Source organism: Poeciliopsis prolifica, unplaced genomic scaffold, assembly GCF_027474105.1.
Source record: "Poeciliopsis prolifica strain line A6 unplaced genomic scaffold, Auburn_PproV2 SCAFFOLD082, whole genome shotgun sequence".
NCBI classification, from domain to species: domain Eukaryota; kingdom Metazoa; phylum Chordata; class Actinopteri; order Cyprinodontiformes; family Poeciliidae; genus Poeciliopsis; species Poeciliopsis prolifica.
Window position 1 is genome coordinate 571,513 of NW_026562457.1, and position 27,909 is coordinate 599,421.

Genomic DNA, 27,909 nt, shown 5'->3' on the forward strand with positions numbered 1-27,909 from the left:
TCTACTGAGTAATAAGGAGAAAATGACATTGAATTCAAATACATTTGTTATGGAATCAGGAACAGCTGTGGAAGACAGCATCTATGCAAATGTAGGGAAGTAGAATGATTACCATAGGATGGTGAAATAGATGCAAGGAAGCGCTAAAGCAAAGTGGACACAAACCTAAACAGACCAAGATCATCACATTAAGAGTATTGCATTGATCACTGCAGCTGTGACCTTGTATGTAGAAGTTATTGCACCTTGATGTTTCATGGGCAATGGTCAGATTTCAGGGTCGGCCACGCCCACATGCTTAGATGTGCAAAACATTTTTCATAACTGTTGGAGAAATTGTGATATTATTAATCAATTATTTGTTATTCTCATTTATCTTTATAATGTATATTTATTTTATGCTTTCCTTTAAGTTAATCTCATTATAGAATTAAGAATGTTTCTTGTATTGTTGATTTGCTCTGATTCCTTTCTCAGAAGGCCTCACTGACAGAGAGCAGAAACAAAATCTTTCTGCAGGTTTACCTCTTGGTGAAGAGCTCTGCTTCGGTTGAGTTGCTGGCCTCCAATAAAACCATCATTGCTAAGATCACTACATATTTATTAATCTTTGTGCCTGGAAGGACATTATCTAGTGCAGAATGATTGTGTGTTAGTTAGTGAATAATAGAATAGAATAGAATAGCATTTATTGTCATTGAACAGGATTCAACGAAATTTCTATTGCAACTCCCGTGCAAAAAGTCAAAACAATATTAAATAAACAAACACACAAATATACAACTAAAATTAACTAAAGGCACTCAACCACACCAAAGAAGAAGCAGCAGGTCCAATTATGGTAAAGTGCAGATGATGTGACAGTGCAAAGTGCAGAACAATATGGCTGTGTGGGGTGGGGGGTGTATGTGAGGTTATGATATGTGTGGGAGGGGGCGGCAGGGAGTAATGGCTCTGACGGCTGTGGGGAAGAAACTGTTTCTCAGTCTGTTTGTTGTAGTCCGTATATTCCTGAACCGCTTGCCTGATGGCAGCGGGCACAAACAGTCTGTGGCCCGGGTGGCTGGAATCCATGGCTATGGATCCAGCTCTCTTCTTGACCCGGCCTATGTAAATAGAGTCCAGGTCCGGGAGGGGGCATCCCACAATGCCTTGTGCTGTTCTCACCACCCGTGTCAGTTGTTTCCTCTGTAGGAAACAAACAGCTGTAGCTGTTTGCCCCCTCCCTTTAGAGCTACAGCGTCCTTGTGATTAGGGATCCTAGAAACAATAAAAAGAGAGGAGCAGACAAAATGTGCTTCAGAGCGGTAGGAGATTGTAACTGAAGCACATCTCTGTCCGTTCTCCTCGCGAGTAAAAAAAAATCTAACTCTTTTGTCTTTTCTGTCTTTGTTAATGTATGTTTAACAGGTGTTAACCCTAACAATAACTTTTGGTCTTCAATGCCTCAAGACTGTGCTGAATGATTCTGAAGTTTGTGTATTTAAAGTATTGTAGGGGGCGCTGTAATTAGGCCACGCTCACCAAAGATGGTTGAGGATTTCTGTTGGGGGTCAGATAAGGATCGATCCCAGTGAGTTCGGTGGAGCTCGGCTGGATCTGTGGAATTTAGAGCCAAACTTACGGTAATGGTGTCATTTGTGACGTTTCCACAGTGCACATCCTTCACCGAAGCGGGTCAGCTGGAAACATGTCTTCAGTTTTTGGACACACCTTCATGTTGATTAGGTCAAAGGGGTCAAAAACACGTGACAAAAAAATCTAATTTTATTTGTATAGCTCATTTCAGCAGCAAGGCATTTCAAAGGGCTTTACATCATAAACACAAAGTCATAGAATAAACAATACATTGTTCCATATTACATTTCAAATAAAACTTATCAGCTGGTTTTTAGTTTAGATTTAAAGGAAGTCAGGGTTTCCGCTGTTTTACAGTTTTCTGGAAGTTTGTTCCAGATTTTTGGTGCATAGATGCTGAAAGCTGCTTCTCCTCTCTTGGTTCTGGTTCTGGGGATGCAGAGCAGAACCAGAACCAGAAGACCTGAGAGTCTGGAAGGTTGATACAACAACAGCAGATCTTTGATGTATTGTGGTGCTAAACCGTTCAGTGATTTATAAACTAACAACAGTATTTTAAAATCTATTCTTTGAGCTACAGGGAGCCAGTGGAGGGACTTTAAAACTGCTGTTATGTCTCTATCTTCCTGGTTCTAGTGAGAACAGGAGCAGCAGCTTCTGGATCAGCTGCAGCTGGAGGATTGATTTGTTGGACAGGCCTGTAAAGACGCTGTTACAATAATCAATGTGACTAAAGATAAACGCATGGATGAGTTTCTCTAGATCTGGCTGAGACATTAGTCCTCTAATCCTGGAGATGTTCTTCAGGTGATAGAAGGCCGACTTTGTAACTGTCTTTATGTGGCTCGCAAGGTTCAAGTCCAAGTGAACCCAACATGACAAATGCATACATTCTTTGATATAAATCTATAAATAGCTTTCTGTTAGTTCTGTCAAAATGCAACAAAGAGCTAATTTTTCTCATATTGTTCAACCATTTTGCCTTAAATAGGCTGTAGGAGCCACAGTTTGATGACTGCTGTAAACCTCGTCATGTTCTATGAACAAAAGAGAATTTAAGTTCATTTTTTGTTGTTTAAGAAATGGCAGTGGCTGCAGTGGGCCACAATAAAGCTAGTGAGGAACAAAACTAGACAAACCCACTTTCATTCTGTTTTCTCTCGCTCTATGTGTTAGAATTATCCAACGATAATTCTAATATATTATAATTTCAGTATATTAATGAAATACAATAGGATTAGGAAACTATTTTACTTCTAAAATATTTCAGGTATTCTAAAAGAGCTTTTCTAAAAGTAGACAACCCTGCAGTTTTTAGATCCAATCTCATAGTTATTATTTGGCATTAGATTTTTGTGCCAGTTTGTTTAAAATTGAAATCAGTTTCTTGTTGAATCACTGAGGCAGAAAACCACCAGGCCAGGTTGCAGGTTATAAATTCTGGTCTGGAATGTAAAAAGGAGGAGATTGGTACGGGAAGACTGGTTGAGGATGACCTTTGTGCTCTCCATATATTTGCCTTTGGATTTCAGCAGGTCTCAAGCAGGGTAATAAAATTAACATTAAACAGCCCTACAAGGGGAGGACACCCCTTCTAATGCATATATTTAAATGAAGGAATATGCGTCCTTATAAAAAGGTCTGTTTTACAGCAGAAGATCGAATTGCTTTGTTTGTGTCCAAGTGAGCAATTCCCAAAAATGCATTTTTGTCTTTCCTTTTCAACTCGTTGCAGGTAATTCTATATTTTGTCATGTGTTGGACTTCTTGATGATCTGGGGGTGATGCTGATGAAACATTCTGTATGCATTGAATTCTCTGGATAAAGCTCTAGATATCTCTGAAGTTTGATGTCGAATGGTTGCTTATTATTTCCACTGCACATGCAGAGTCCTGAATCTGGGAAACTAGAGGAAAATTAGCGAGCAAAGTGAAGTTATTCCTCTAAGTTTTAACACTATGGATCCAGCTCTCTTCTTGACCCGGTCCATGTAAATAGAGTCCAGGTCCGGGAGGGGTATCCCACAATGCCTTGTGCCGTTCTCACCACCCGTGTCAGTTGTTTCCTCTCCAGTGCTGTGCAGCTGCCATACCACACGGAGGACGCTCTCGATCTGTAGAAGTTCAGGAGCAGCCATGAGGAAAGTCCAGCCCGTCTCAGTTTCCTGAGGAAGAACAGCCTTTGTTGTGCTTTCTTCACCAGGTGGGAGGTGTTGGTATTCCAGGAGAGGTCAGACGTGATGTGGAGGCCCAGGAACTTGATGTTGTCCACATGCTCCACCTCTTCTCCATCCATGAGAAGGGGAGTGTGATCCGTCCTCCTGGACCTTCTGTAGTCCAGAATGACCTCCTTGGTCTTCCCTGTGTTCAGCACCAAGTTGTTTGCTGAACTGAGTGAGCTGCTGAATCTCCTCTCTGCAGGGGGTCTTGTTGTCTGAAATGAGACCCCCTGCTGTTGTGAACTTCACGACTGTGTTGGTGGGGTGGATGGCCACACAGTCGTGTGTGAACAGGGTGAAGAGAGCTGGGCTGAGCACACAGCCCTGCGGTGTGCCTGTGTTGAGGACCAGTGGGGACGATGTTGAGCCACCTATTCTCATCACCTGAGGCCTATTGGTGAGGAAGTCTCTGATCTGTAGCGCCACCTTTTGCTGCAATTGCAGCTGCAAGTTGTTTGGTTTTGTCTCTATCAGTTTTACACATCAAGAAGCTGAAATTCTTGCTCATTCTTCCTTGCAGAACAACAGTGGGGTTAGATGGAGGGCGCTTGTGACCAGCCATTTTCCGTTCTTTCCACAGATTCTCCATTGGATTCAAGTCTGGACTTTGACTTGGCCACTCCAAAACCTGGATGCGTTTCTTTGTGAACCATTCCATTGTAGGTTTTGCTTTATGTTTGGATCATTGTCTTGTTGGAAGGTAAATCTCCTCAGACTTGGAAGGTAAGTCTCAGGTCTTTTGCAGACTAACAGGTTTTCTCCCAGAATGGTTCTGTATTCGGCTCCATCCATCTTCCCTGCTGAAGAAAAGCAGGCCCTGACCATGATGCTGCCACTACCATGTTTGACAGTGGGGATGGTGCGTTTTGATGAGTTGTGTTTCATTTTGCATTATGGTCAACAAGTTTGATTTTGATTTCATTTGACCAGAGCTCCTTCTTCCATGGTTGGAGTCTCCCAGGTGGCTTGTCTTTAAACCAGACATTTTATGGATATGAATAACTTTGCACATCACAATTTGCAGTTTTTTATTTGTTAGAAAAGTTTAAAATATCCAATAAATTTTATTCCACCTAATAACTGTGTCCCACTTGTTGTTGATTCTTCACAAAATAACAATTTAAATCTTTATGTTTGAAACCTGAAAATGGCAAAACGTTGTAAAGTTCAAGGGGTTGAATACTTTCGCAAGGCACTGTATCAGTGGCTGTCGTAGTGTTGAATTAAACACTGTGTTCTTTTTCAAATTTTTTGCGTGATTGTGTGTGGTATTTTCCTGGCCACCAATATTCCTGACTCAGTGGACAGTAATGGCGCACGATAAGTCATGTCTCAACATGGCCTTTAGAAACCAAAACCAAAAGAAAACATTACCTTAGAGAAATGCAAAATAGGAAGACATTTCTCCTGAAGATGCGACCCAGGAAAAAACAGACCAGTGATCTGAACGAGCTATAAAACTACTTTTATATCAAGTACATGAAGGTGGGTTTTTGCTGTCTGATGTTACTCTTTGGAGGTGGACTCATCCTACATCCCAGCAGAACGTCTGCAACACGTAGGCAGTGGGTGAGACTTCTGCCTGGATACAATGCAGGTGTCACATTATCAATCAAAATCAATCAATCAAATTTTATTTGTATAGCACATTTCAGTACCAAGGCATTTCATTGTGCTTCACATCATAATAAAACACAAAAACACAAAGTCACCAAGTGGGAGTTTCTTGTGTTTGCATCAACAAAAGGTTTACTGGTTTTACTGGTATTTTTATTCCCAAATGAATCTATCCGCTATCCAAGTCATCCTCTCACATCTCCTTACCATAGTTATTCCAAGCGAAGCACAATGCATGAGCTATTCAATGCGAAAACATTTTCTACACAAAGCGCGTGGAACAGAATTTACTTTCATCTGTTCAAGCTGCTCCCAACCAGCTTCTGACTCTCCTTTGACCCAACATTACTACATTAAACAGCAGATTTCAATTCTACAAATTAGCACACGTTTCAATAATATCATTAAACTCATATAACAGATAATTTCAATACTGAAACAACTACAACACTCAATATTTTCTGATTAGTTTTCTACATCCATGATTTTCATAAACTAGAAACATTTTTCAGATGAATAGATGACATATACTCTTTTAAGAAAGTGATGTAAGACAAAAAAATTCTTCTACATAGACTAATTCTAGTCAAATTATGGTTATATCTAAAGACAAAAGTCCTACTGATAAAGTTATATATTGATTATATTGATGAGTCTAAATCTAACTTAACTGATGCCTATTAGAAACTAACATAATTTAACTAGAAAATTCCTGAAGAAATTTAACTGGGGCCTGCCAAAGTGTGCCCGTCGGTTTGGACCCAGCGTTCTGATGCTAAACATTAGCATCCATGCTAAAGAAAGCTGCAATGTCATCAATAGCACGTGGATAGTCACAAGCATGAATTATTGAACATGGGTAATAAGTAAAGGAAACAGCTAATACCTCATTTAAGGCAAAAGGCTAATGCTAATGCCTGAGAGAAAAAGATCATGCAGGATAATCTTATTGCACTGCCTACGGCAGTGCACTAGTGGGGAATAGTGAAATGCTAATGTTTGTGCTAATGCTAATGCACAGTGCCCTAACTTGAGAGGAAAAGATAATGCAAGCTAATATCATTGCAGTGCCTGCGGTGCTGCATTAGCCACAGACGAATCTTAAGGCTTTTATTTTGAAATTTTCAGAATGCTTAATTTTAAATGGTCAATGTAATCCCATGTATAACAGTGATTTGGTTAAATCAGACATATAATGGTCAAAAGAGCACTTAATGTAAAATTGTCAAGGCTTTTATTTTGAAATTTGTTTAAAGCTTAATTTAAAATTGCCAAACTAATTCCATGTGTAACAATGCTTGGTTAAAATGAGTTATAAAAGGCCCAAAACACAAGCAGTTCTAAAGTCCAGCTTTTTCCTCTGAGTTCTGCCATAGTTAGAACTACAGTGATGCGGTTTGTAGTCCTAACCACTGGCCCTGCTGTGTTCCGTTGCTATGGTAATGGATCCTCTGCCAGCTTTGAGTCAGACAGGGGGAGACATAATTCAATCAGTTTGAGGCAGCCATTTTCCCTAAAATAGGCATGAGCCAGAAAGGAATCTTAAGGCTTTTATTTTGAAATTTTCAGTAAGCCTCGTTTTAAATGTCCAATCTATTCACATAAGTAACAATAATTTGGTTAAATCAGTTCTAAAATGCTCCAAACAGCAATTGATATAAACATTGTCAAGGCTTTTATTTTGAAATTTTCATTAAGCTTAATTTTTAATGGCAACACTAATTCCATGTGTAACTATGGTGTTTTTAAATCAGTTCTAAAATTCCCAAAAAACAAGTACTTGTCATGGCCAGCTCATTTCTCCTCAGCAGTAACTGACAGTTCTGCCATGTTGTAGTTCTGCCAATCAGCTCAGAGTTCCTCTCTAGGCACGGAGTGTTCCGCCATGTTGTAGTCCAACCCTGCAGTCATTGTAGTTCTAAAGAGAAGGTCAACTCTCATGTCAGTGTGACACACAAAGAGAGACTAAATTCTAAATGCTTGAAGCAGTTAGTTTTTCTGAAAGGCCTGAGAGAAATATTCAGCTTTTATTTTGAAATTTTCATTAAGCTTAATGTAAAATTGACACACTAATCCCATGTGTAGCAAAGGTTGGTTAAAATCAGTTAAAAATGTCCAAAACACAAGCAGTTCTAAAGGCCAGCTCCTTCCTCAGAGCTCTGCCATAGTAAAAACTACAGTGATGCGTTTTTGTAGTTCTAATTTATAATTCTAAAGGCCAGCTCCTTCCTCAGAGCTCTGCCATAGTAAAAACTACAGTGATGCGTTTTTGTAGTTCTAATTTATAATTCTAAAGGCCAGCTCCTTCCTCAGAGCTCTGCCATAGTAAAAACTACAGTGATGCGTTTTTGTAGTTCTAATCTATAATTCTAAAGGCCAGCTCCTTCCTCAGAGCTCTGCCACAGTAAAAACTACAGTGATGTGTTTTTGTAGTTCTAATTTATAATTCTAAAGGCCAGCTCAGTCCTCAGAGCTCTGCCACAGTAAAAACTACAGTGATGCGTTTTTGTAGTTCTAATCTATAATTCTAAAGGCCAGCTCCTTCCTCAGAGCTCTGCCATAGTAAAAACTACAGTGATGCGTTTTTGTAGTTCTAATTAGCTGCTCGGCCCTGCTGTGCTTCGTTGCTATGGTAATTAATCCTCTGCAACTGTCATGTGTGTGAGACAGAAAGAATTCTATCTTTGTGAGACACCCAGTCAGTTTTCACTGAAAAAAGCAGTCCGAACAACTCCTTCCCATTCGGAAACTGTGATACGTATCGGAAAACCGTTTGAAGCGTATGAGAGGGCTATCTTTCGTCTCCGATAGTCCCGCGATTCATATCTGTACATCACTCACATTAATAACAGCGACAAGATAAAAATGGTGTGCGCTGAGGTCTGACATCTTTCAGAAATACATGGAAGTGATCCTGGCTGAGCGAGTCGAAATCCTGTCGCATCACTTCGCTCTGAAGCCCCTAGACAGAAAACCGTAAGCCCTAGGAAAATTTTGAAAACATTTTACCGGAGCAGGCATGCATATCTATGTCATGACCGAGTTTGATACCGATAGGGCGATATTTGTGGGCGTGTCGGCGATTTCAAAATTTATTTGGGGTCAGAATCGCACTGCTTCCCACACTAACGAAACGTTGATTACACTCTAGTTTGGGCAGTTTCTAACTGACGAAAATTTTTTGATGGTTTTTCGCTTTTTACTTTTTCATCATAACTCCGAATCCCACCAAAAGTAATAGCTCCAATGCCAGCGCCAAGCCGCACGTTTTGATATCACTTTTGTAGGTGGGCTCGCAGCGGTACGCAAGTCAGTCACTGCTCTCCTTATGCATTGCTATGAGCAGGCCCCAACTAATATCTCCAGCGTTACAAAGTTGATTCTCTGTCTGCCGAAAAATGTCTGTATTCATGTGTGTTTTGGTTCATCATCCTGCTGTAAATAACGACCCATCTGCAGTATCCTGCTTGGGGTCAACAGATTTTTAACTAAAGATGTTCTGGTGTTCCAGAGGTTTATGATGACAAACATTTTTACAAGGTTTCATAAGGTGTAAAATATTTGTGACACGAGTGAATTTGTGCAAAACATGTGATTCAGAGTTTGTGAAAACTTCATATTTCATAGATTTTTATTACTTTACTAATGCACTGATACTCTGATAATTTTCAGTAGAAATTTATAGCAGAGATTTAGAAATATTACCAATTAGTTTATAGCTGCTGCTTAATTAGAATCTTGACACTTTTTAAATTTTCTATTTCAATCAATCAGATTTCAGAGAGAGGAAACATTTATTTAAGTGAGAAATGAAGTGAAATCAGGTTCTTCCAGCAGTGATGTCATCGAGGCTTGACATCCAGGTGGAAGTGACATCACCAGCAGGAAAGCCATACGGTTCAGATTATTAGACATCAGAAGAGAAAGGTTATGGGGATCTGGAACAGACGAAGGGAAGCTTCGTGTTACAGTCAGAATCCTCCACAAAGTCTTGTCCTGTAAAGACACAAAGAGACAAATCCTGACTGCAAACCTTTGACAAAGACTTTGACATGATTTGATCGGTTTCAGAAAGCATGCAGGGCAGATGACGAGTCTTGCCCAAGGACACAACGGACATAAATGGAGTGGGGGTTCGAACCAGGAACCCACCGATTACAGGACAAACTCCTACTTACTAAGACACCAGATACAAAGATATGATAAAAACATGCATTTAAACGAAATGATTAAATTGCAAGTTATGATTTCCCAGTAATAAATACCAAAATTGTTGATGTTGACGCAGTGTTCAATTCCATCGGTATGGCTTGGCTGATCCTGGCCCCACTGATGAAACAAAAACTTGGAGCCATCACTCCAAAACCAGATGCCATCCTGAAAGAACATCTTAGTTTTCAGTTCCAATGGAAACAAATCACACAGAACCAACCTAGACTTCTGCCATCTCATAGAAAATGTGAACCAGAATCTCCAACAGAACCACTTTATTAGGAACACCTGTTCAATTCAATTCAGTTTATTAATATGACAACAATTCACAACAAATGTCGTCTCAAAGCTTTTACAAAAAGAGCCATGAGAAATACATCTTGACAGAAAAAGTGATCAACCAAACGGAGATATTTGTATGTTTTTAAATTCTCACCTCTGGTGAATCATGACCTCCAACCCAAGTTCGTGTGTTTGTTCCAGTTTTTCTGTAGATAAGGTCTCTGATGAAGTGGTACTCATTTGTACTGCGCATTGAGGTCAGATGTCCTTTCAATGTGAGGCAGAGTCCCTGAAAAAGGCAACACTGGTTTAAACTTTCCTCTGTGCAGTCAGTTGCTGCAGCTGAATATCAACCTTTAGAAATTATGGATCTATTTGTTTAATGGAAATCAGTTTCTGGAACCTTATTGTTGGTGAATCTTATTGTCTTTATATCAATAAATTTACATTTCTTTTGAATGTAGGAAATCTGCTGAGATCATCACATCTGTTGTACCTCTGCTGTAGACCAGGACATTTTAATGTTCATAAACACGTAACATCGACCGTTGTGCCAAGTCCAACCAGAAGAGCATTGATTGCAGTTTGCAACTGGGAAATATGAAGAGAGAAATTAAATACATCCATCCGATAATCAGCATCATTTCAACACCAAACACAGTCTAGAAGTTCAGCTGCATCAAACATTATGGTAAAAATACATAAAAATATGAGAAATTAATCCAAATGACATGTTTTAAAAATGGGAATTATATCAGTTAATAATAAAAATGTATAATCAATATTAAATTAAGTCAATATTCAAGTAAAAATATTTCATTTCAACAAAAGTTTTTAGTAGATGACTGTTTACATGTAAAACTTCTGTGTCATGGTTTTAGGTAGGCTTTTGGTCCACATGCATAACACTCTCAGGAGACGAAAAACTCGCTGGTACACTTGAATTGGAGGAGAAGCTGCTTGAACATTGTGCAAGAGGTGCGTTAATTGATCCAGACATTGCTTAGATCGATTATGTTGATCACAGAGACACCTAAGAACAGAATCATGAGCTTGTATGAGAGAGTTCTATTCTGAAAGAGGTTTGGCCGACCCAGCAGACTGGGAACAAATGGATCACTGAAAACAGAATAGACGAGAGGTGAGAAGGTAGTGGAGACAACAGAATTGCAAACTAAATTCTCTCGCTCAATGATGATCAAGGAGATGATCCGCCAGGGTGGAAGTTGGAGGTTTCCGGGGATTGAGATCAAGTGGGGTTTCTGTTCAGGTAAACCAGAGTGAGGTGGAGTTGGAGGGCGGACTGGGAGTACTTGAAGAAGAGGCGTTAGGGAGTAGTCAGTCATGGAAGATGTAACCAGGAAATGGATGTAAGATCTTGAGACGTGAGAAGGTAACCAGAGTGACACTAAAGAGCAGATCCAAACACCGAGAGGACGTTGGGAAAAGATCAGAAAGGTCAGCTTGTAGGTTATCACAAAAACTTGAGGAAAAAACCAGAGCGGTGATTCTTCTGAGGCTTGAAGTAACATAGTAGATAACACTCAGGCGTGAAAGGACTGACAGCCTGCTCCTCTTAAAGCCAGGATAACAACGGGGTTTATCTGCAGGTGCGATCAATAAACAGTAGATTCGGTGACAACAGCCCCATGGCTCCATCTAGTGGAGAACCTGAGGAGCCAGAAGGAATAGAAAACCCAACACAGGTCCCAAAACCCCGGTTCCCAACTCTCTGAAATGACACATTTATTGGTTCTGATTATTTTATTCAGAAAATAATTTGCCTTCTTAGCATTTCTAGCTGCCTTCAGTAAAAACTACTGTTGCCTATCGGCCTTGTGGGATGGGATGTATTGTTTCCTAATTGTCGAAGCCATCAGCTTGACGCCCTCCGTCTTTTCCCTTCATCTTACTCGATGACAAAAAAAAACCCAAAACGGAAAACAGACTGAATTCTCTTGATAAGTTGAACGGTTTACTTCAGAAATAAAAACAGTACAAAATTTTACATTCCGCACTAATAAAAGGTAAGCAAAAAAGAGAAAGAAAAAGTGAGGTCAAAAAACTGTGTGGCTCCACTCCAACTGCCCAGCTCCTTCAATTTAGCCACACCCCAAATCTTCCACTCCAATTAGATATGCAAATTCACAAGATATCCCAGAGACTAAATTTAGGCTTCTACAGGATGTTTCTATACAATATGTACTAAATAAACTATTTATTAATTTACATGATACAGAAATTAAGGCCTGTAATTTTGCTGAAAGGATGACCCAATATAGCAAAAGTTTCCCATCTTTTCAAAGAACTTCTCACAATATAATTGTCTTTTACATGTTAGAAACTCCAACAATAAAAGAATCACATACCTTTCATTTGAGCCGCCTGTGGATGGAAAAACCCAAAGTTTTAGAACAAAATTCCCAACAAAACAAAGTTTTCTCATCAACCAAGTGATGGCTCAGATTGCTCCACCTGATCTACGTCAGTCAGCCAAAGCTCCCACAGGGACATACCAGTCATTGTCTTAAGTCCTTCTCCATACTTACATCAGCTCCATCCCAGAGTCCAAAGCTCAGACCAAGAAGCAGAGAGAAGAGAAGACCGGCAGCCATCTGTAGAAAGAATGGTTAGGAAAGTTCATAATTAGCATCACAGATCAACTCAACCAAGACATAAAACATCACCATGAGCAGTAGGACTTTAAATGTTACCTTGTTCTGATGGTTAGTTGAAGAGTCTGTTCCAGCAGCAGTTTCTGGTCACAGGATGTCTCAGAGATGGAACACAGACTTTATATACCTTCACTTTGTTTGTCTGTGAAGTGGACATTTTGGAGTAAGTCACTGTCTGTTCTCACTTTTGTCACTTTTTTACAACGTGTTCAAGTTGTTGCAGAATCTTCCAGGATTCGGCCAAGGACGTTTTCCTGATAGCGTGAAGAGTTACGTACCGTAAGAAGTGATTAGAACCGGACCAAACCGGCTGATGTTGCCACTTCTGCTTCTCTGTCCAGAACTGTGTTCTTGTATGGAATGTACTCTCTGATAACAGAAGTGGATTAAAAAAGGACGTATCTGTGAGATGTTGCTCTGCTTTTCCTGACTCTGTTGGATTCAGTCTGTTGACTGCCTTCAAATAAAACACTTGAAAGATAAAGTTGAAACTTTATCAATTCTTGAGTAGTTTGTCTTCCTGTTTGATAAGGAGTTTCCACCACATGCTTGGTGTGAGAAGTGGGATCTGTCATGCCAGAAGGACTTCATGGCAGAGGACAAGAGCAGTCGGCCGTCCTGAAGACTGAAAAACCAGCTTCAGTCCACCTGTGTTAAAAGAGGGCAGGTTCTGGATCCTTGTTCTGGATGTTTGTGATGTGATGCTGCTGAATGTCGACTCTGTAACCCTGTTAGCTGCTGTATCAGGACCCAGTGCCCCAGCAGATTAGCCTCTAGCATTACAGGGGCTGTACTACCAGTCTGTTGAGGTGGGTACTCCCTGGAGGGAGCTCCTCTGCTGGAACAATCTGCAGTGGTGGAACGGGACGAGCTACTGGTAAAAATGGCGGCCCACCATTTTATAAAATGGTTGTGCTCTCAACGGCATTTTCTTGCTATTCTATCATGAAATGGCTGTACATAACCTCCCTGACTACTAGATGTTCCCCTGGAGACACCTGACAGAGAAGGTCCCTGAGATCCAGTTGAAGTAAATGGATTGTTTGAACTTAGACTCAGCATCATGTAACAGTTAAAACAAGATACAAGCTAGGAGTTGAGGATTTATGAGGGGGTTCAAGGTCATGACTTTTTCAACAACTCCACCATGCTTTCTGTCTTTTTGTAAAGGTGAAGTTCCTTGCCAAAGCTCTGCTAGCTCTGAACAGAACTTTCTAATTTTCTCCTGGATCGCTTTGTGTTTTTAAGTGTACTCTTTTGACAAAATTTAGCTCAGTCTTCATTTTGTCCTGCCTCCTCATACTTTTCAGCACATCCTTGGACTCTGGCCCATAATAACAATGGTCCTAAAGGAACTTCATCAGTAACTTCTTTCCCTTCTTGAATAATTAGCGCCTATAAATTTTCTCTTACCTCTTTTTCTTTCTTCTCTTTTTCCTTTTTCACAGTTCTCGTACATCCAGTACTGTCTTCAATAACAATCTGCTTTCCCAACAGTTTTCAATTCTGTGGACCACAACCCTGGGTCTGCACTGCTCTATGACATTCAATCCCACTGAGGCCTATTAACAACCATTTGGTTCATCTCCTGTTTACTCCACAGTTTGGTTCTTGCCTTCTAACTTGGACAGGGCTTGCAGGATGTCGTTATCACTTCCCTATGCAAATCAAGCTACCAAAGGTCAGACTCACACTGGGGAAGGGAATGCAGGACAAAGCAAGACTCCACTTGTAGTTTTCTTGTAACTCATCAAGGTAAATTATTGATTATAAATCACATTTCAGCTATCTGAGGACCACCATGAACCCCCAACTGGACTCCATAGACTGACGGAACCGACTGTCTTTGGCTCCTCACACCATGAGGCACCTCCATTCATGCTCCCACTGGATTGCTGCAGCACAAGCATCAAGCAGAGAGCGATCCGGCTGTGTGCGCACCAACTGCTTCAACTCACCATAAAGGGAACTGTCCAACACTTACACAGTAAACTGGTCTCTTAACAGAGTCTCAGATTTTAACATGCCAGCAGGTGCACACTGCTTCGCTCTCTCCATAAAACCCATTAATGTGAGGAGAACTCCTGAAGACTCTCTGCCTGCTGTTTTCTGGAAAAAAAAGGCTTCTGGAACAGCAACATACAACCACACAATTCCTGGATCATCTCAAATATTTTAGAAGGGTCCTAAGATAAATATGTACGAGGGGCATTAGGCAATGCTGAAGAAATGATCGGCAGAGCACTTGAACTAGTCTATCCTTGTTGCAACTGCTCATTGTCAGTTCTTGAGCTTGCTGCCAGATTTTTAACTTCCTGAATTTCTTCTTCCACTATTGTCATAAGCTTATTCTGCTTTCTGTCATTACTACAATGCAAAACACCAAGCTAAGACTAAACTGTTAATCCCTTACCTGGCGGTACCAAAATCACCCAAAACGGCTGAAAAGGTATACCCAAATTTAAGCAGCTTGTTCTTGAACAATTTGGACTACATGCAAAAGCTTATTCTTTTTATGAAAATGAATAGCTAAATGTTCTATTTTTGCCGTCAAAAATACTTTAATTGTAAGTAGTTTGTAGCCATTACATTTGTAACACAAAAGAAATTGAAAGATTTTGCTCCATCCAGATTTTTCCTGTTTATTTCTTGTAAATGCACCTTGAGTGTTGAATGTATGAACTGGAAAATACAATAAATCTGTAGAACAGAGTATTCTGCTCTTGGATCTAAAGACTGATCAAGCTAGCACAAAAAAATGTCATTTTGGACATGTTTTATTTTTGAGGATGTACAGATGTTGTCCAAGTGCCATTTGGAGTCTCCGCTTAGAGACTCCAAATGCCATTTGCATGAGTTCAAGCTGAAATCAATAACTATTACAATCAATGACTGGTGAGCCAGTAGCACTCCCACCCAAGCTGTGGTTCTGCAGTTTTCTGGGAAATAGTTTTCCGCCACTGTCATATGGAGACTCCAAATGGAGACTCCAAATGACACTTGGACAATATCTGATATACAAACTTCAGATAACTCCTCAGTGCTTAACAAACAGTCGTCAATGAGGCTGTAATGTCAGACTTTGGTCTGAGCGATGGGATTACCATGGTAGAAAGTTGATTCAACCAATTTTCTACCATGTTGGTTCATCATCCTGCTGTAAATAACGACCCATCTGCAGTATCCTGCTTGGGGTCAACAGATTTTTAACTAAAGATGTTCTGGTGTTCCAGAGGTTTATGATGACAAACATTTTTACAAGGTTTCATTGGGTGTAAAATTTTTGTGACACGAGTGAATTTGTGCAAAACATGTGATTCAGAGTTTGTGAAAACTTAATATTTCATAGATTTTTATTACTTTACAAATGCACTTATTTATTACAGTACAAATTTATAGCTGAGATTTAGAAATATTACCATTTAGTGGAATCTTGATATATTTTAAATCCTATAGTTAAATCAATCAGATTTCAGAGAAAGAAAACATTTATTTAAGTGAGAAATGAAGTGAAATCAGGTTCTTCCAGCAGTGATGTCATCGAGGCTTGACATCCAGGTGGAAGTGACATCACCAGCAGGAAAGCCATACGGTTCAGATTATTAGGCATCAGAAGAGAAATGTTATGGGGATTTGGCACAGATGAATGGAAACTTCTTGGAGCATTCATTATCATTCACATGATCTCGTCCTGTAAAGAGACAAAGAGACAAATGCTGACTGAAAAACTTTGACATGATTTGATTGGTTTCAGAAAGCATGCAGGGCAGATGACGAGTCTTGCCCAAGGACACAACGGACATGAATGGAGTGGGGGTTCGAACCAGGAACCCACTGATTACAGGACAAACTCCTACTCACTAAGACACCAGATACAAAGATAAAAACATGCATTTAAACGAAATGATTAAAATACAGGTAGTAAATACCATGCATGTTGATGTCCATACATTTCTCGTTTCCACCAAAATTGTTTGGCTCTCTGTAGCCCCAGCGATGAAACACAAACTTGGAGCCGTCACTCCAAAACCAGGTGTCTTCCTGAAAGAACATCTTAGTTCAAAGTTTCTTTGCTAACAAATCACACAGAACCAACCTGGACTTCTGCCACTCATTATAGAAAACATGAACTGTGTTTGGATCATTGATATTTATAACCAGAATCAACTGGAATGTCTTTGACTGAACTGACCACTTTATTAGGAACACCTGTTCAATTCAGTTTATTAATATGACAACAATTCACAACAAATGTCGTCTCAACGCTTTTACAAAAAGAGCCATGAGAAATACATCTTGACAGAAAAAGTGATCAACCAAACGGAGATATTTGTATGTTTTTAAATTCTCACCTGTGCTGAATCATGACCTCCAACCCAAGTTTGTTTGTGTTTTCCAGTTGAATTTAAGGTAAAGTCTCTGATGAAGTGGTACTCATGTAAGGTGTTTATTGAGGCCAGATTTGCATCCAATGAAAGGCAGAATCTCTGAAAAAGCCAACACTGGTTTAAACATTCCTCTGTGCAGTGAGACAGTTGGTGCAGCTGAATATCAACCTTTAGAAATTATGGATCTATTTGTTTAATGGAAATCAGTTTCTGTAACCTTGTTGTTGGTGAATCTTATTGTTCTTATATCAATAAATTTACATTTCTTTTGCATGTAGAAAATCTGCTGAGATCATCACATCTGTTGTACCTCTGCATCACCCCAGGTCATTTTAACCTTCACATACAGGAAACACCGACCCTCATACCATCTCCAACCATGAGTGCACTCCTCACAGTCGGCAACTGGGAAAGTAAATGCATCCATCCACTGATCAGCATAATTAAAACACAAAACAAAGTCAAGATGTTCAGCTGCAAACATTATGGTAAAAATACATAAAAATATGAGAAATTAATCTAAATTCCATCTTATGAAAATAGGAATTAGGAGTCCAGAAGGACTCAGTTAATAATTATTTTAAAAAAGCATGATCAATGTTAAATCAGTAATCAACTAATAATACTGCACTTAACCCAAAAGTTTTATTAGATGACAGTCATTACAAAAATATTTTCCCATGAAAAGCCTCTGAAATGACACATTTATTGGTTCTGATTATTTTATTCAGAAAATAATTTGCCTTCTTAGCATTTCTAGCTGCCTTCAGTAAAAACTACTGTTGTCTATCCGCCTTGTGGGATGGGATGTTTCTATACAATAAGTAATAAATAAACTATTTATTAATTTACATTATACAGAAATTAAGGCCTGTAATTTTGCTGAAAGGATGACCCAATATAGCAAAAGTTTCCCATCTTTTCAACGAACTTCTCACAATATAATTGTCTTTTACATGTTAAAAACTCCAACAATAAAAGAATCACATACCTTTCAGTCGACATCCGGCCTGTGGATGAAAAACCCAAAGTTTTAGGACAAAATTCCCAACAAAACAAAGTTTTCTCATCAACCAAGTGATGGCTCAGATTGCTCCACCTGATCTACGTCAGTCAGCCAAAGCTCCCAACAGGGACATACCAGTCATTGTCTTAAGTCCTTCTCCATACTTACATCAGCTCCATCCCAGAGTCCAAAGCTCAGACCAAGAAGCAGAGAGAAGAGAAGACCGGCAGCCATCTGTAGAAAGAATCGTTAGGAAAGTTCATAATTAGCATCACAGATCAACTCAACCAAGACATAAAACATCACCATGAGCAGTAGGACTTTAAATGTTACCTTGTTCTGATGGTTAGTTGAAGAGTCTGTTCCAGCAGCAGTTTCTGGTCACAGGATGTCTCAGAGATGGAAACACAGACTTTATATACCTTCACTTTTTTGTCTGTGAAGTGGACATTTTGGAGTAAGTCACTGTCTGTTCTCGCTTTTGTCACTTTTTTACAACGTGTTCAAGTTGTTGCAGAATCTTCCAGGATTCGGCCAAGGACGTTTTCCTGATAGCGTGAAGAGTTACGTACCGTAAGAAGTGATTAGAACCGGACCAAACCGGCTGATGTTGCCACTTCTGCTTCTCTGTCCAGAACTGTGTTCTTGTATGGAATGTACTCTCTGATGACAGAAGTGGATTAAAAAAGGACGTATCTGTGAGATGTTGCTCTGCTTTTCCTGACTCTGTTGGATTCAGTCTGTTGACTGCCTTCAAATAAAACACTTGAAAGATAAAGTTGAAACTTTATCAATTCTTGAGTAGTTTGTCTGCCTGTTTGATAAGGAGTTTCCACCACATGCTTGGTGTGAGAAGTGGGATCTGTCATGCCAGAAGGACTCCGTGGCAGAGGACAAGAGCAGTCGGCCGTCCTGAAGACTGAAAAACCAGCTTCAGTCCACCTGTGTTAAAAGAGGGCAGGTTCTGGATCCTTCTCCAGATTTGTGTCTCAAGACAGTCCAGTCACAGAGGTCTACAGATGATTCCTTTTGATTTCATGCTGGCTGCTCCGTGTTTAGCTGTGATCACCTCGACTTTTTGGAAACAATTAGAAAGTTTTATATGAGGATGAGTGAGTTATTTTTAGTTCATCCTTGGCATGCAGCTTTAAGTCATCCATGAGAAGGATCACATAAAGTATGGCCATTGTGAGTAACCAGCCAGAACAATGAAAACCAGTGACCTTTTCTACTGAGTAATAAGGAGAAAATGACATTGAATTCAAATACATTTGTTATGGAATCAGGAACAGCTGTGGAAGACAGCATCTATGCAAACGTAGGGAAGTAGAATGATTACCATAGGATGGTGAAATAGATGCAAGGAAGCTCTAAAGCAAAGTGGACACAAACCTAAACAGACCAAGATCATCACATTAAGAGTATTGCATTGATCACTGCAGCTGTGACCTTGTATGTAGAAGTTATTGCACCTTGATGTTTCATGGGCAATGGTCAGATTTCAGGGTCGGCCACGCCCACATGCTTAGATGTGCAAAACATTTTTTATAACTTTTGGTCTTCAATGCCTCAAGACTGTGCTGAATGATTCTGAAGTTTGTGTATTTAAAGTATTGTAGGGGGCGCTGTAATTAGGCCACGCTCACCAAAGATGGTTGAGGACTTCTGTTGGGGGTCAGATAAGGATCGATCCCGGTGAGTTCGGATCTGTGGAATTTAGAGCCAAACTTACGGTAATGGTGTCATTTGTGACATTTCCACAGTGCACACACCAGGGTCAGCTGGAAACCACATCATGTCAACATGTCTTCAGTTACTGGACACACCTTCAAGTTGATTAGGTCAAAGGGGTCAGATAGAGGCTATTTAGAGTGAAACATGACAGTTCCTGTTCTCAGTGAGTGTGGCGTAAAATTTGTCATAATTTCTCCGTTGGGTTTATTAGGAATTTTTGCAACAACTTTGAAACATAAATTCAAAAATCTGTCTGTCTCTGTGAAGTTTGAGTTTTCAGATTTGTTAAGGTCTCCATAAAACCATTTCATTTGATAAAAGAATCATATTAATAAACACTATGAATATAACAGCGCTGTCACTGCGAAGGCCTACATATATAAAAACAGAATCAAGAATTTAATAATGTACAGTCAGGGCAAATTTTCTACATTTATACTATGTATTTATTATACATAGAAAACCCTGGTCCAAAGGAATGTGCAACTGAACAGTTTCATTTAATTGGTGTTAAAAATATCCCTGACCGCATTTGGTATGGGAGTGTAAGATGATGGATGGATGGAGGTTCAAAATATGTAAATGCATCTGAGCATGAAAAGATTGACTATTAACAGTCACAATAACGATTGCAACACACAATAGAAAATTGATGCTGCAGATATCAGCAGAAATATTCTTTAAACATCCACAAGAGGTTCACCATTTACACTCCTGCCATTTGGTATGAGGACAAATACCAATGGTATTTAAATTAATACACACACACACTTGGTATTATGGATTTTTCAGTTCACGTGGACACCGTCGTCCTTCTTATTTATTATCTATCAGTGTCTAGGATTATAAGGTTTAAACGCGCAATGACTCTCAATCGTTCGCTCACATTTCAATCAAAACAGTACTCACAGACTCTTGTCTCCTTCGCTCCTTTCCATCAGCCATTGGGTCCCAGCAGGCAGGGTGGAGATCAGTCCTGGAATGGATATGTGAGACTCTGCCATGGCCACGGTCTTCTGATGTCCGTTCCTCCCCTGGAAACTGCAGGCATGTTGGAATCTGGCTCGAAGGACCAATTTATGTTAGGTATAAATACCTGAATACAGACACAAAGAAGGGACAAGAATCAGGGAGAACACAGCTGAAACCCAGTTACAGAATTCAAAACTATGCTCTGAAGCTTCAGTCGAGCCCCCTTCCTGCTTTTATGAAAGTTAGAAATACCCTGGTTACATGTCAGAGTAAGCACTCTTCAGCAGGCCGCTTCAAACAGTTTCCTTTTCTGCAAACACTCAAAGCACACCATTAAAATGGAAATACAAAGGCAAATGAATGGATGATAATATAGGAGAAAGGTAAAACAAATACATGATAATAAACTATAAAATCATTCCAACAATAACAGACTGTTTACAGTGTCAATAAAGATTGTAACACACAGTAAAACATTTATGCTGCAGATATCAGCTAAAATGTTCTTTGAAGTGAGTAAAAACTGCATAAATTGACAATACCGGCATGTGAATGTACACAGCAGTGATGGCTGTAAATTCTTCCAGCTGCTGGGAGGAAGGATCTGTGATAACGCTCCTTTCTGAAGTCTGTCACTGAGAGAGCTCTACAGTTCAGCAGCAGCTTTCAGCACAGAGAGGGAGACTTTGTCCGTTTTAGCCAGAGTCCTTCTGACTCCGACCATTTCTGAATCAACGAGGCCTCTTAGCAGTGTTGGCCATGAAGAACTGATAACTATAACTACAGATTCAATCATGTACTATGTTAACCCTTGAAGAGCAGGAGTTTCAGAAAGGAAACTCTGTGATGTGATGGAGACCTTAAAACCTCACAACCAGGACAAACATTCTCTGTCATCCTCCATTTTGAATGGTGACACCAGCAAAGAGAAGGCTCCTTCATGTCCCAGGAGCTAAAGATCAAAAACTACAGGTTACTGTGAGTTTGTCCAGTTCTTAATCCCAGCCAAAGGAATAAACCATCACCCAAAGGAATCCAGGTTTACTTAGGATTCTGCAGAAGGAACCCTGGAATTACAGGTTCTCTGAAGTGTGCACACTAGAGATGTGCAGTGATCAGCATAAATGTCAACAAACTGTTGATCAAGGCTGCCAGCCAAATCCTCTGATGACCTGATTGAGGAGGAGATTCTGTTTTCACCAACAGCTTCTAATAGGAAACAAACCTCTGACCAGGCGCACCAGGCCCTCTTCAGTCTCTCCAGGACAAGCAGGAGTAGACAATGGCAGGATGAATGATAAAAAATAATGCAATTTAATTTAAGGGATTTGAAAATAGTTTTGCATGTATAATCTTAGGTTTCTAGTTAACTTTCCAACATGGAAACGCAGCCAAAAGAGTTTAAGATACATTGCATTTATTTTTATAAATTTAAGTTTTTTTTTACAGATTTTTAACTAAAGATGCTCTGGTGTTCCAGAGGTTTATGGTGACAAACATTTTTACAAGGTTTCATTAGTGTAAAATATTTGTGACACGAGTGAATTTGTGCAAAACATGTGATTCAGAGTTTGTGAAAACTTCATATTTTATAGATTTTTATTACTTTACAAATGCATTGATATTCTGATAATTTTCAGTACAAATTTATAGCTGAGATTTACAAATATTACCAATTAGTTGCTGCTGAAATGGAATTTTGATATATTTTAAATCCTATAATTAAATCAATCAGATTTCAGAGAAAGGAAACATTTATTTAAGTGAGAAATCAAGTGAAATCAGGTTCTTCCAGCAGTGATGTCATCGAGGCTTGACATCCAGGTGGAAGTGACATCACCAGCAGGAAAACCATATGGTTCAGATTATTAGGCATCAGGTTACATGAGTCTGGCACAGATGAAGGGAAGCTTCTCAGAACAGTCAGAATCATTCACATAATCTCGTTCTGTAAAAAGACAAAGAGACAAATCCTGACTGCAAACCTTTGACAAAGACTTTGACATAATTTAATTGGTTTCAGAAAGCATGCAGGGCAGATGACGAGTCTTGCCCAAGGACACAACGGACATGAATGGAGTGGGGGTTCGAACCAGGAACCCACCAATTACAGGACAAACTCCTACTTACTAAGACACCAGATACAAAGATATGATAAAAACATGCATTAACTAAAAAAATAATTTTAGTACATTTGTAGTAATAAATACCATGTATGTTGATGTCCATGCAGTGTTCACTTTTTCCAGCATTGTTTGGCTCATGAAAACCCCAGGAATTAAACACAAACTTGGAGCCATCACTCCACAGCCACCTGCCTTCCTGAAAGAACATCTTAGTTTTCAGTTCCAATGCAAATAAATCCCACAGAACCAACCTGGACTTCTGCCACTCACTATAGAAAACATGAACTGTGTTTGGATCATTGATATTTAAACTCTCAGCTGATCAGAGCAGCCGGAGGAAAAACAGAAGCCGGTTCTGGTTCTGTTGGAGGTCTCCTCTCATTCCTCTCCACTGTTGCCACATGCTTCCTCAGCATGAGGGAGTTTAGCATAGTCAGTTATTCAATACAACAAACTGGGTTTCTTCCTCAGGTAACTGTTGACCAACTGATATTCTAATCTGCAGTTAACTGCATTATAACCAGAATCAACTGGAATGTCTTTGACTGAACTGACCACTTTATTAGGAACACCTGTTCAATTCAATTCAGTTTATTAATATGACAACAATTCACAACAAATGTCGTCTCAAAGCTTTTACAAAAAGAGCCATGAGAAATACATCTTGACAGAAAACGTGATCAACCAAATGGAGATATTTGTATGTTTTTAAATTCTCACCTTTGCTGAATCATAAGCGCCAACCCAAGTTTGTGTGTGTTTTCCAGTTGCTTTGTAGGTAAAGTCTCTGATGAAGTTGTACTCTGCTACACTGTGGAATGAGGCCAAATTTGCACCCATTGTGAGGCAGAATCTCTGAAAAAGGCAACACTGGTTTAAACTTTCCTCTGTGCAGTGAGACAGTTGGTGCAGCTGAATATCAACCTTTAGAAATTATGGATCTATTTGTTTAATGGAAATCAGTTTCTGGAACCTTATTGTTGGTGAATCTTATTGTCTTTATATCAATAAATTTACATTTCCTTTGAATGTAGGAAATCTGCTGAGATCATCACATCTGTTGTACCTCTGCTGCAGCCCAGGATTTTGCATTATTCACATACAGAAAACATCGACCATCATGCCAGCTCCAATCCTTTTCGCAGCCTTCACATATGTCAACTGGGAAATGTGAAGAGAGAAGGTAAATACATCCTATTGATAATCAACATAATTCTAACACCAGACACAGTATAGAAGTTCAGTTGCATCTGTCATATCTCTGTTTTGGCTTCTGACCCACATACAGAGAAAGACTCAGGACAGAATTCAGTAAAATGGGGTTTATTTGCAATGGTAGGCATTGAGGAGGTGGTCCTTGGTACATCGGCAATGTGGGGAACCTCTGGAAGAAAAAATAAATTGGAAGAAATAAATTAGTTGAGCAGATGAAGGTAAGAGGAAATGGTGAATAAGCAACTTGCAGAGAATGACAAGGAAGTCCACCAGAGAGAGGTGAGTGGGGTGTTGGTCTTGAGGTAAAAACTGCAAAATAGTAGGCTGAGGATCGGTGGCTGCTGCAGAACTGTTGGAGAGCGGAAAGGTGGTACAACGTTGATGGAGGAGCTTAAAGTTACCAGTCAGAAAATCCAAGCTGAAAATTTTGACTGTTTCTGGTCTGACAATGCATGAGAGTTTTCACAGATAAATTTAAGGTGGTACTCAGGAAGACCTGAAGAGAGGGAAACAAGGAGTAACACTGGGCTCAGTTACTTCACACAGAAAGCAACTCAGAAGTTCACAAAGTGGGCTTGATGTCACAACATGGGTTAACACTCAGGCAAAAGAAGTGGACACAAGGGAGGCTTCGTAGTCAGCTATGAGAGATTGAGTCAAGATGATATACTGGGGCACCCACGAATCCTTCTCAGGACTGTACCATACCCAGTCAACAAGATACTGATACAGACTTCACCGACAGGAGGCCACGATCCACTGGATGTCAAAAGCTGGATGCCCATTAATGACTCGGACGGGAGGAGGGTTCTCAGAAGGAGCTCATATGGACTGTTTTATCTGGGAAACACGGAAGGTTGGGTGCATATGAAGACTTTGGGGTAGGCAAAAATGGATAGCAGGCATTTATGATGGAAAAATGAACCTGGGTAAGAGTTTCTTAGAAATGGACTTTACAGGGCATGGGAGAATAACCAAACTTTCTGACCTGGGGTGTATTGAGGAGGGAATATGTGTCTTGTCTGAGTATCTCTTGTTATGTTCTGCTGTTTGGTTGAGAGCAACAATGGCATTGGTCCAGATTCATTGGACGGCCTGAAAGATTGCGTAGGGCTTTGCAGAGTCCAAATGGCATGACAAGGTATTCCAAATGGCCAAGAGGGGTCTTGAAAGCAGTCTTCCACTCATCTCCCTGGCTGACACAGATTAGGTGGTAGGCATTGAGGAGGTCAAGTGTGGTGGTGAAAATCTTAGCATCATGGAGGGGTTCGAAATCTGGATAACTGGCAGAGGGTAAGGATTCTTGATTGTGATTTGCTTTAGTCCATGGTAATTGATGCACAATCGGAGTGAGCCATCCTTCTTAAACAAGAAGAACCCCCCCCCCCCCAGAGGAGAAGAGGAATGTCTAATAATGCCAGAAGCAAGAGATTCATTTATATACTTCTCTATGGGTTCTCTTTCAAGATGAGACACATTGAAGAGACATCTAGAAGGCAAAGGTGCTCCAGCGAGACAGTTTATGGCACAGTCATATGATCTGTGGAGTGGCAGCAATAGAGCCTTGCATTTGCTGACAACTTGTTTAAGATCCATAATCCTCTGGAACTTGGCTCAGTTCTGGGGATTCATCAACAGGTGAATTTCCTGGGGTTGGGCAAGGAGGGATGACAGATTGCAGACAGGAAGAAAGACAGTGGGCCAGGATTCACCTATATCTCAATTTTCACAATTGAGATATAGGTTGTGTCTTTGTAGCCAGCCAAAACCTAGTATGGTGGATGAATGTTTGGAATAGAAAACAAAGAAATTGACAATTTCATGATGGCTACCTGAGATGATCAGAGTGAATGGGTTCGTGCAATGGGTTATTGGTGGCAAGGGTCTTCCATTGACATTTGTCTCAAGAGGGCTCCTAATAGGAATAGTCACTATTTCATGTTGTTGAATAACGGACGGGGCATTGATGGTCTGTTCAGAACCTGGATCAACCAAAGCGCTGATATGGAATGAGTATTATTGAAAAAACTGTGTAGCACGGAGGAAAAAACACAGATTCAGACTCCCCTTAGTTATTTATGGACTTTGGCTATTAACTGAAGTGTTGATGAAGTGATCAGAACCTCCACAATACAAACACTGGTTAGTCTGCATCCTGCGCTACCATTCCTCAAGAGATGCTTCTTGCATTGGTTCTGGTTTCTGTGTAGGAGACTTAGCAATTGAGGAGGATGAAGAGACAGAGTGAAAGTTAGTGAAAAATTAATGGGAAGATTGAGGTAGTTTCTTCTTGGTCTGTCTCATAGTCTGTCCTTTAATCTCAGATCAAGTTGAGTTACTTGGGTAATCAGGTTATCCACAGTCTCTGGTTCATCTACCACAGGGGTGTCAAACTCCAGTCCTCAAAGGCCAGTGTCCTGCAACGTTTACATGTACCTCTGCTGCACCACCTGAATAGAATAATTAGGTCATTAAGGCTCTGGAGAACAAGGAGGTAATGAAGCCATTTCATTCCAGTGTTTTGTACCTATGGCACATATAAAAACTGCAGGACAACAGAAGTGGTTGTATCATCATACGTAGATACAACCAGACCGGTTCTGTGTATGATGAGGCTGAAGGACTTGCAAGTATGGCTGCTAACCATGGCAGCCTCAGGTGGCTACCAGCTGCAAGAACCACAGAGAAAACACAGCATCCCACTTTCCTGACAGCATCAAACATGATGGTAAAAATACATAAAAAGTATGAGCAATTAACAGAAATTACAATCTATGAAATCATGTCAGTTAATCATTGTGAAAAAGACTTAGACTTAGACTCGTACTTTATTGATAAAGCATAATCAATGTCGAATTGAATGAAAAATCAACTAAAAATACTGCACTTTAACAAGAGGATTTAGCAGATAAGTTATTCAAAAATATTTTCAGATGAAAAGCCTCTGAAATGACACATTTATTGGTTCTGATTATTTTATTCAGAAATAATTTGCCTTAGCATTTCTAGCTGCCTTCAGTAAAAACTACTGTTGCCTATCGGCCTTGTGGGATGGGATGTTTCTGTACTTGTGCCTAAAGCACAACCCAATATAGCTGATCTATGCAAAAGTTTACTATCTTTTTTTTTTAAACTTCTCACAATATAATTGTCTTTTAGGTGTTAGAATCTCCAACAATAAACGAAGTACGTACCTCTCATGTTACATCCGGCCTGTGGATGAAAAACCCAAAGTTTTAGGACAAAATTCCCAACAAAACAAAGTTTTCTCATCAACCAAGTGATGGCTCAGATTGCTCCATTTGATCTACGTCAGTCAGCCAAAGCTCCCAACGGGGACATACCAGTCATTGTCTTAAGTCCTTCTCCATACTTACATCAGCTCCATCCCAGAGTCCAAAGCTCAGACCAAGAAGCAGAGAGAAGAGAAGACCGGCAGCCATCTGTAGAAAGAATGGTTAGGAAAGTTCATAATTAGCATCACAGATCAACTCAACCAGACATAAAACATCACCATGAGCAGTAGGACTTTAAATGTTACCTTGTTCTGATGGTTAGTTGAAGAGTCTGTTCCAGCAGCAGTTTCTGGTCACAGGATGTCTCAGAGATGGAAACACAGACTTTATATACCTTCACTTTGTTTGTCTGTGAAGTGGACATTTTGGAGTAAGTCACTGTCTGTTCTCGCTTTTGTCACTTTTTTACAACGTGTTCAAGTTGTTGCAGAATCTTCCAGGATTCGGCCAAGGACGTTTTCCTGATAGCGTGAAGAGTTACGTACCGTAAGAAGTGATTAGAACCGGACCAAACCGGCTGATGTTGCCACTTCTGCTTCTCTGTCCAGAACTGTGTTCTTGTATGGAATGTACTCTCTGATGACAGAAG

At 40.0% G+C, this 27,909-nt stretch overlaps 3 protein-coding genes across 5 annotated transcripts; all 3 read right to left on the minus strand.

Annotated features, from left to right (window-relative positions):
- Positions 1–9,027: 9,027 nt before the first annotated feature.
- LOC129352916 (galactose-specific lectin nattectin-like) lies at positions 9,028–12,711 on the minus strand. The gene is made up of 7 exons (XM_055022129.1): positions 12,623–12,711; positions 12,458–12,523; positions 12,278–12,293; positions 10,405–10,499; positions 10,063–10,197; positions 9,680–9,791; positions 9,028–9,410 (listed from the first exon to the last, which is right to left on the minus strand). The coding sequence occupies exons 2-7, from the start codon at positions 12,521–12,523 to the stop codon at positions 9,343–9,345; spliced, it is 492 nt and encodes a 163-aa protein (XP_054878104.1). The 5' UTR covers positions 12,623–12,711; the 3' UTR covers positions 9,028–9,342.
- Positions 12,712–15,918: 3,207 nt separating this feature from the next.
- Positions 15,919–18,414, minus strand: LOC129352914 (ladderlectin-like). The gene is made up of 7 exons (XM_055022123.1): positions 18,311–18,414; positions 18,146–18,211; positions 17,963–17,981; positions 17,282–17,376; positions 16,936–17,070; positions 16,513–16,624; positions 15,919–16,274 (listed from the first exon to the last, which is right to left on the minus strand). Exons 2-7 carry the CDS (start codon positions 18,209–18,211, stop codon positions 16,207–16,209), a joined length of 495 nt encoding a protein of 164 aa, XP_054878098.1. The 5' UTR covers positions 18,311–18,414; the 3' UTR covers positions 15,919–16,206.
- A 3,854-nt stretch (positions 18,415–22,268) lies between these two features.
- LOC129352915 (galactose-specific lectin nattectin-like) lies at positions 22,269–27,880 on the minus strand. 3 transcript variants are annotated; one of them, XM_055022127.1, is made up of 8 exons: positions 27,806–27,850; positions 27,566–27,669; positions 27,402–27,467; positions 27,219–27,237; positions 23,876–23,970; positions 23,530–23,664; positions 22,894–23,005; positions 22,269–22,631 (listed from the first exon to the last, which is right to left on the minus strand). In XM_055022127.1, exons 3-8 carry the CDS (start codon positions 27,465–27,467, stop codon positions 22,564–22,566), a joined length of 495 nt encoding a protein of 164 aa, XP_054878102.1. In that variant the 5' UTR covers positions 27,566–27,669; positions 27,806–27,850; the 3' UTR covers positions 22,269–22,563. The 3 variants fall into 3 exon arrangements, with proteins under 3 accessions (XP_054878102.1, XP_054878103.1, XP_054878101.1); XM_055022128.1 differs by having other exon boundaries at positions 22,894–23,001; positions 27,566–27,880; XM_055022126.1 differs by having other exon boundaries at positions 27,566–27,865.
- Positions 27,881–27,909: the final 29 nt, after the last annotated feature.

Excerpts from the sequence above, each read along its gene's own strand:
- LOC129352916 (XM_055022129.1), bottom strand. The coding sequence starts at position 12,523 with ATGGCTGCCGGTCTTCTCTTCTCTCTGCTTCTTGGTCTGAGCTTTGGA. Across the intron at positions 10,198-10,404 it reads TGTCCTGGTCTACAGCAGAG|GGACTCTGCCTCACATTGAA; the intron begins GTACAACAGATG and ends TGCCTTTTTCAG. Across the intron at positions 9,792-10,062 it reads GAGGTCATGATTCACCAGAG|GATGGCATCTGGTTTTGGAG; the intron begins GTGAGAATTTAA and ends ATGTTCTTTCAG.
- LOC129352914 (XM_055022123.1), bottom strand. The coding sequence starts at position 18,211 with ATGGCTGCCGGTCTTCTCTTCTCTCTGCTTCTTGGTCTGAGCTTTGGA. Across the intron at positions 17,071-17,281 it reads TGACCTGGGGTGATGCAGAG|AGATTCTGCCTTTCATTGGA; the intron begins GTACAACAGATG and ends TGGCTTTTTCAG. Across the intron at positions 16,275-16,512 it reads TATGGACATCAACATGCATG|GACGAGATCATGTGAATGAT; the intron begins GTATTTACTACC and ends GTCTCTTTACAG.
- LOC129352915 (XM_055022126.1), bottom strand. The coding sequence starts at position 27,467 with ATGGCTGCCGGTCTTCTCTTCTCTCTGCTTCTTGGTCTGAGCTTTGGA. Across the intron at positions 23,665-23,875 it reads AATCCTGGGCTGCAGCAGAG|AGATTCTGCCTCACAATGGG; the intron begins GTACAACAGATG and ends TGCCTTTTTCAG. Across the intron at positions 23,006-23,529 it reads GCGCTTATGATTCAGCAAAG|GAAGGCAGGTGGCTGTGGAG; the intron begins GTGAGAATTTAA and ends ATGTTCTTTCAG.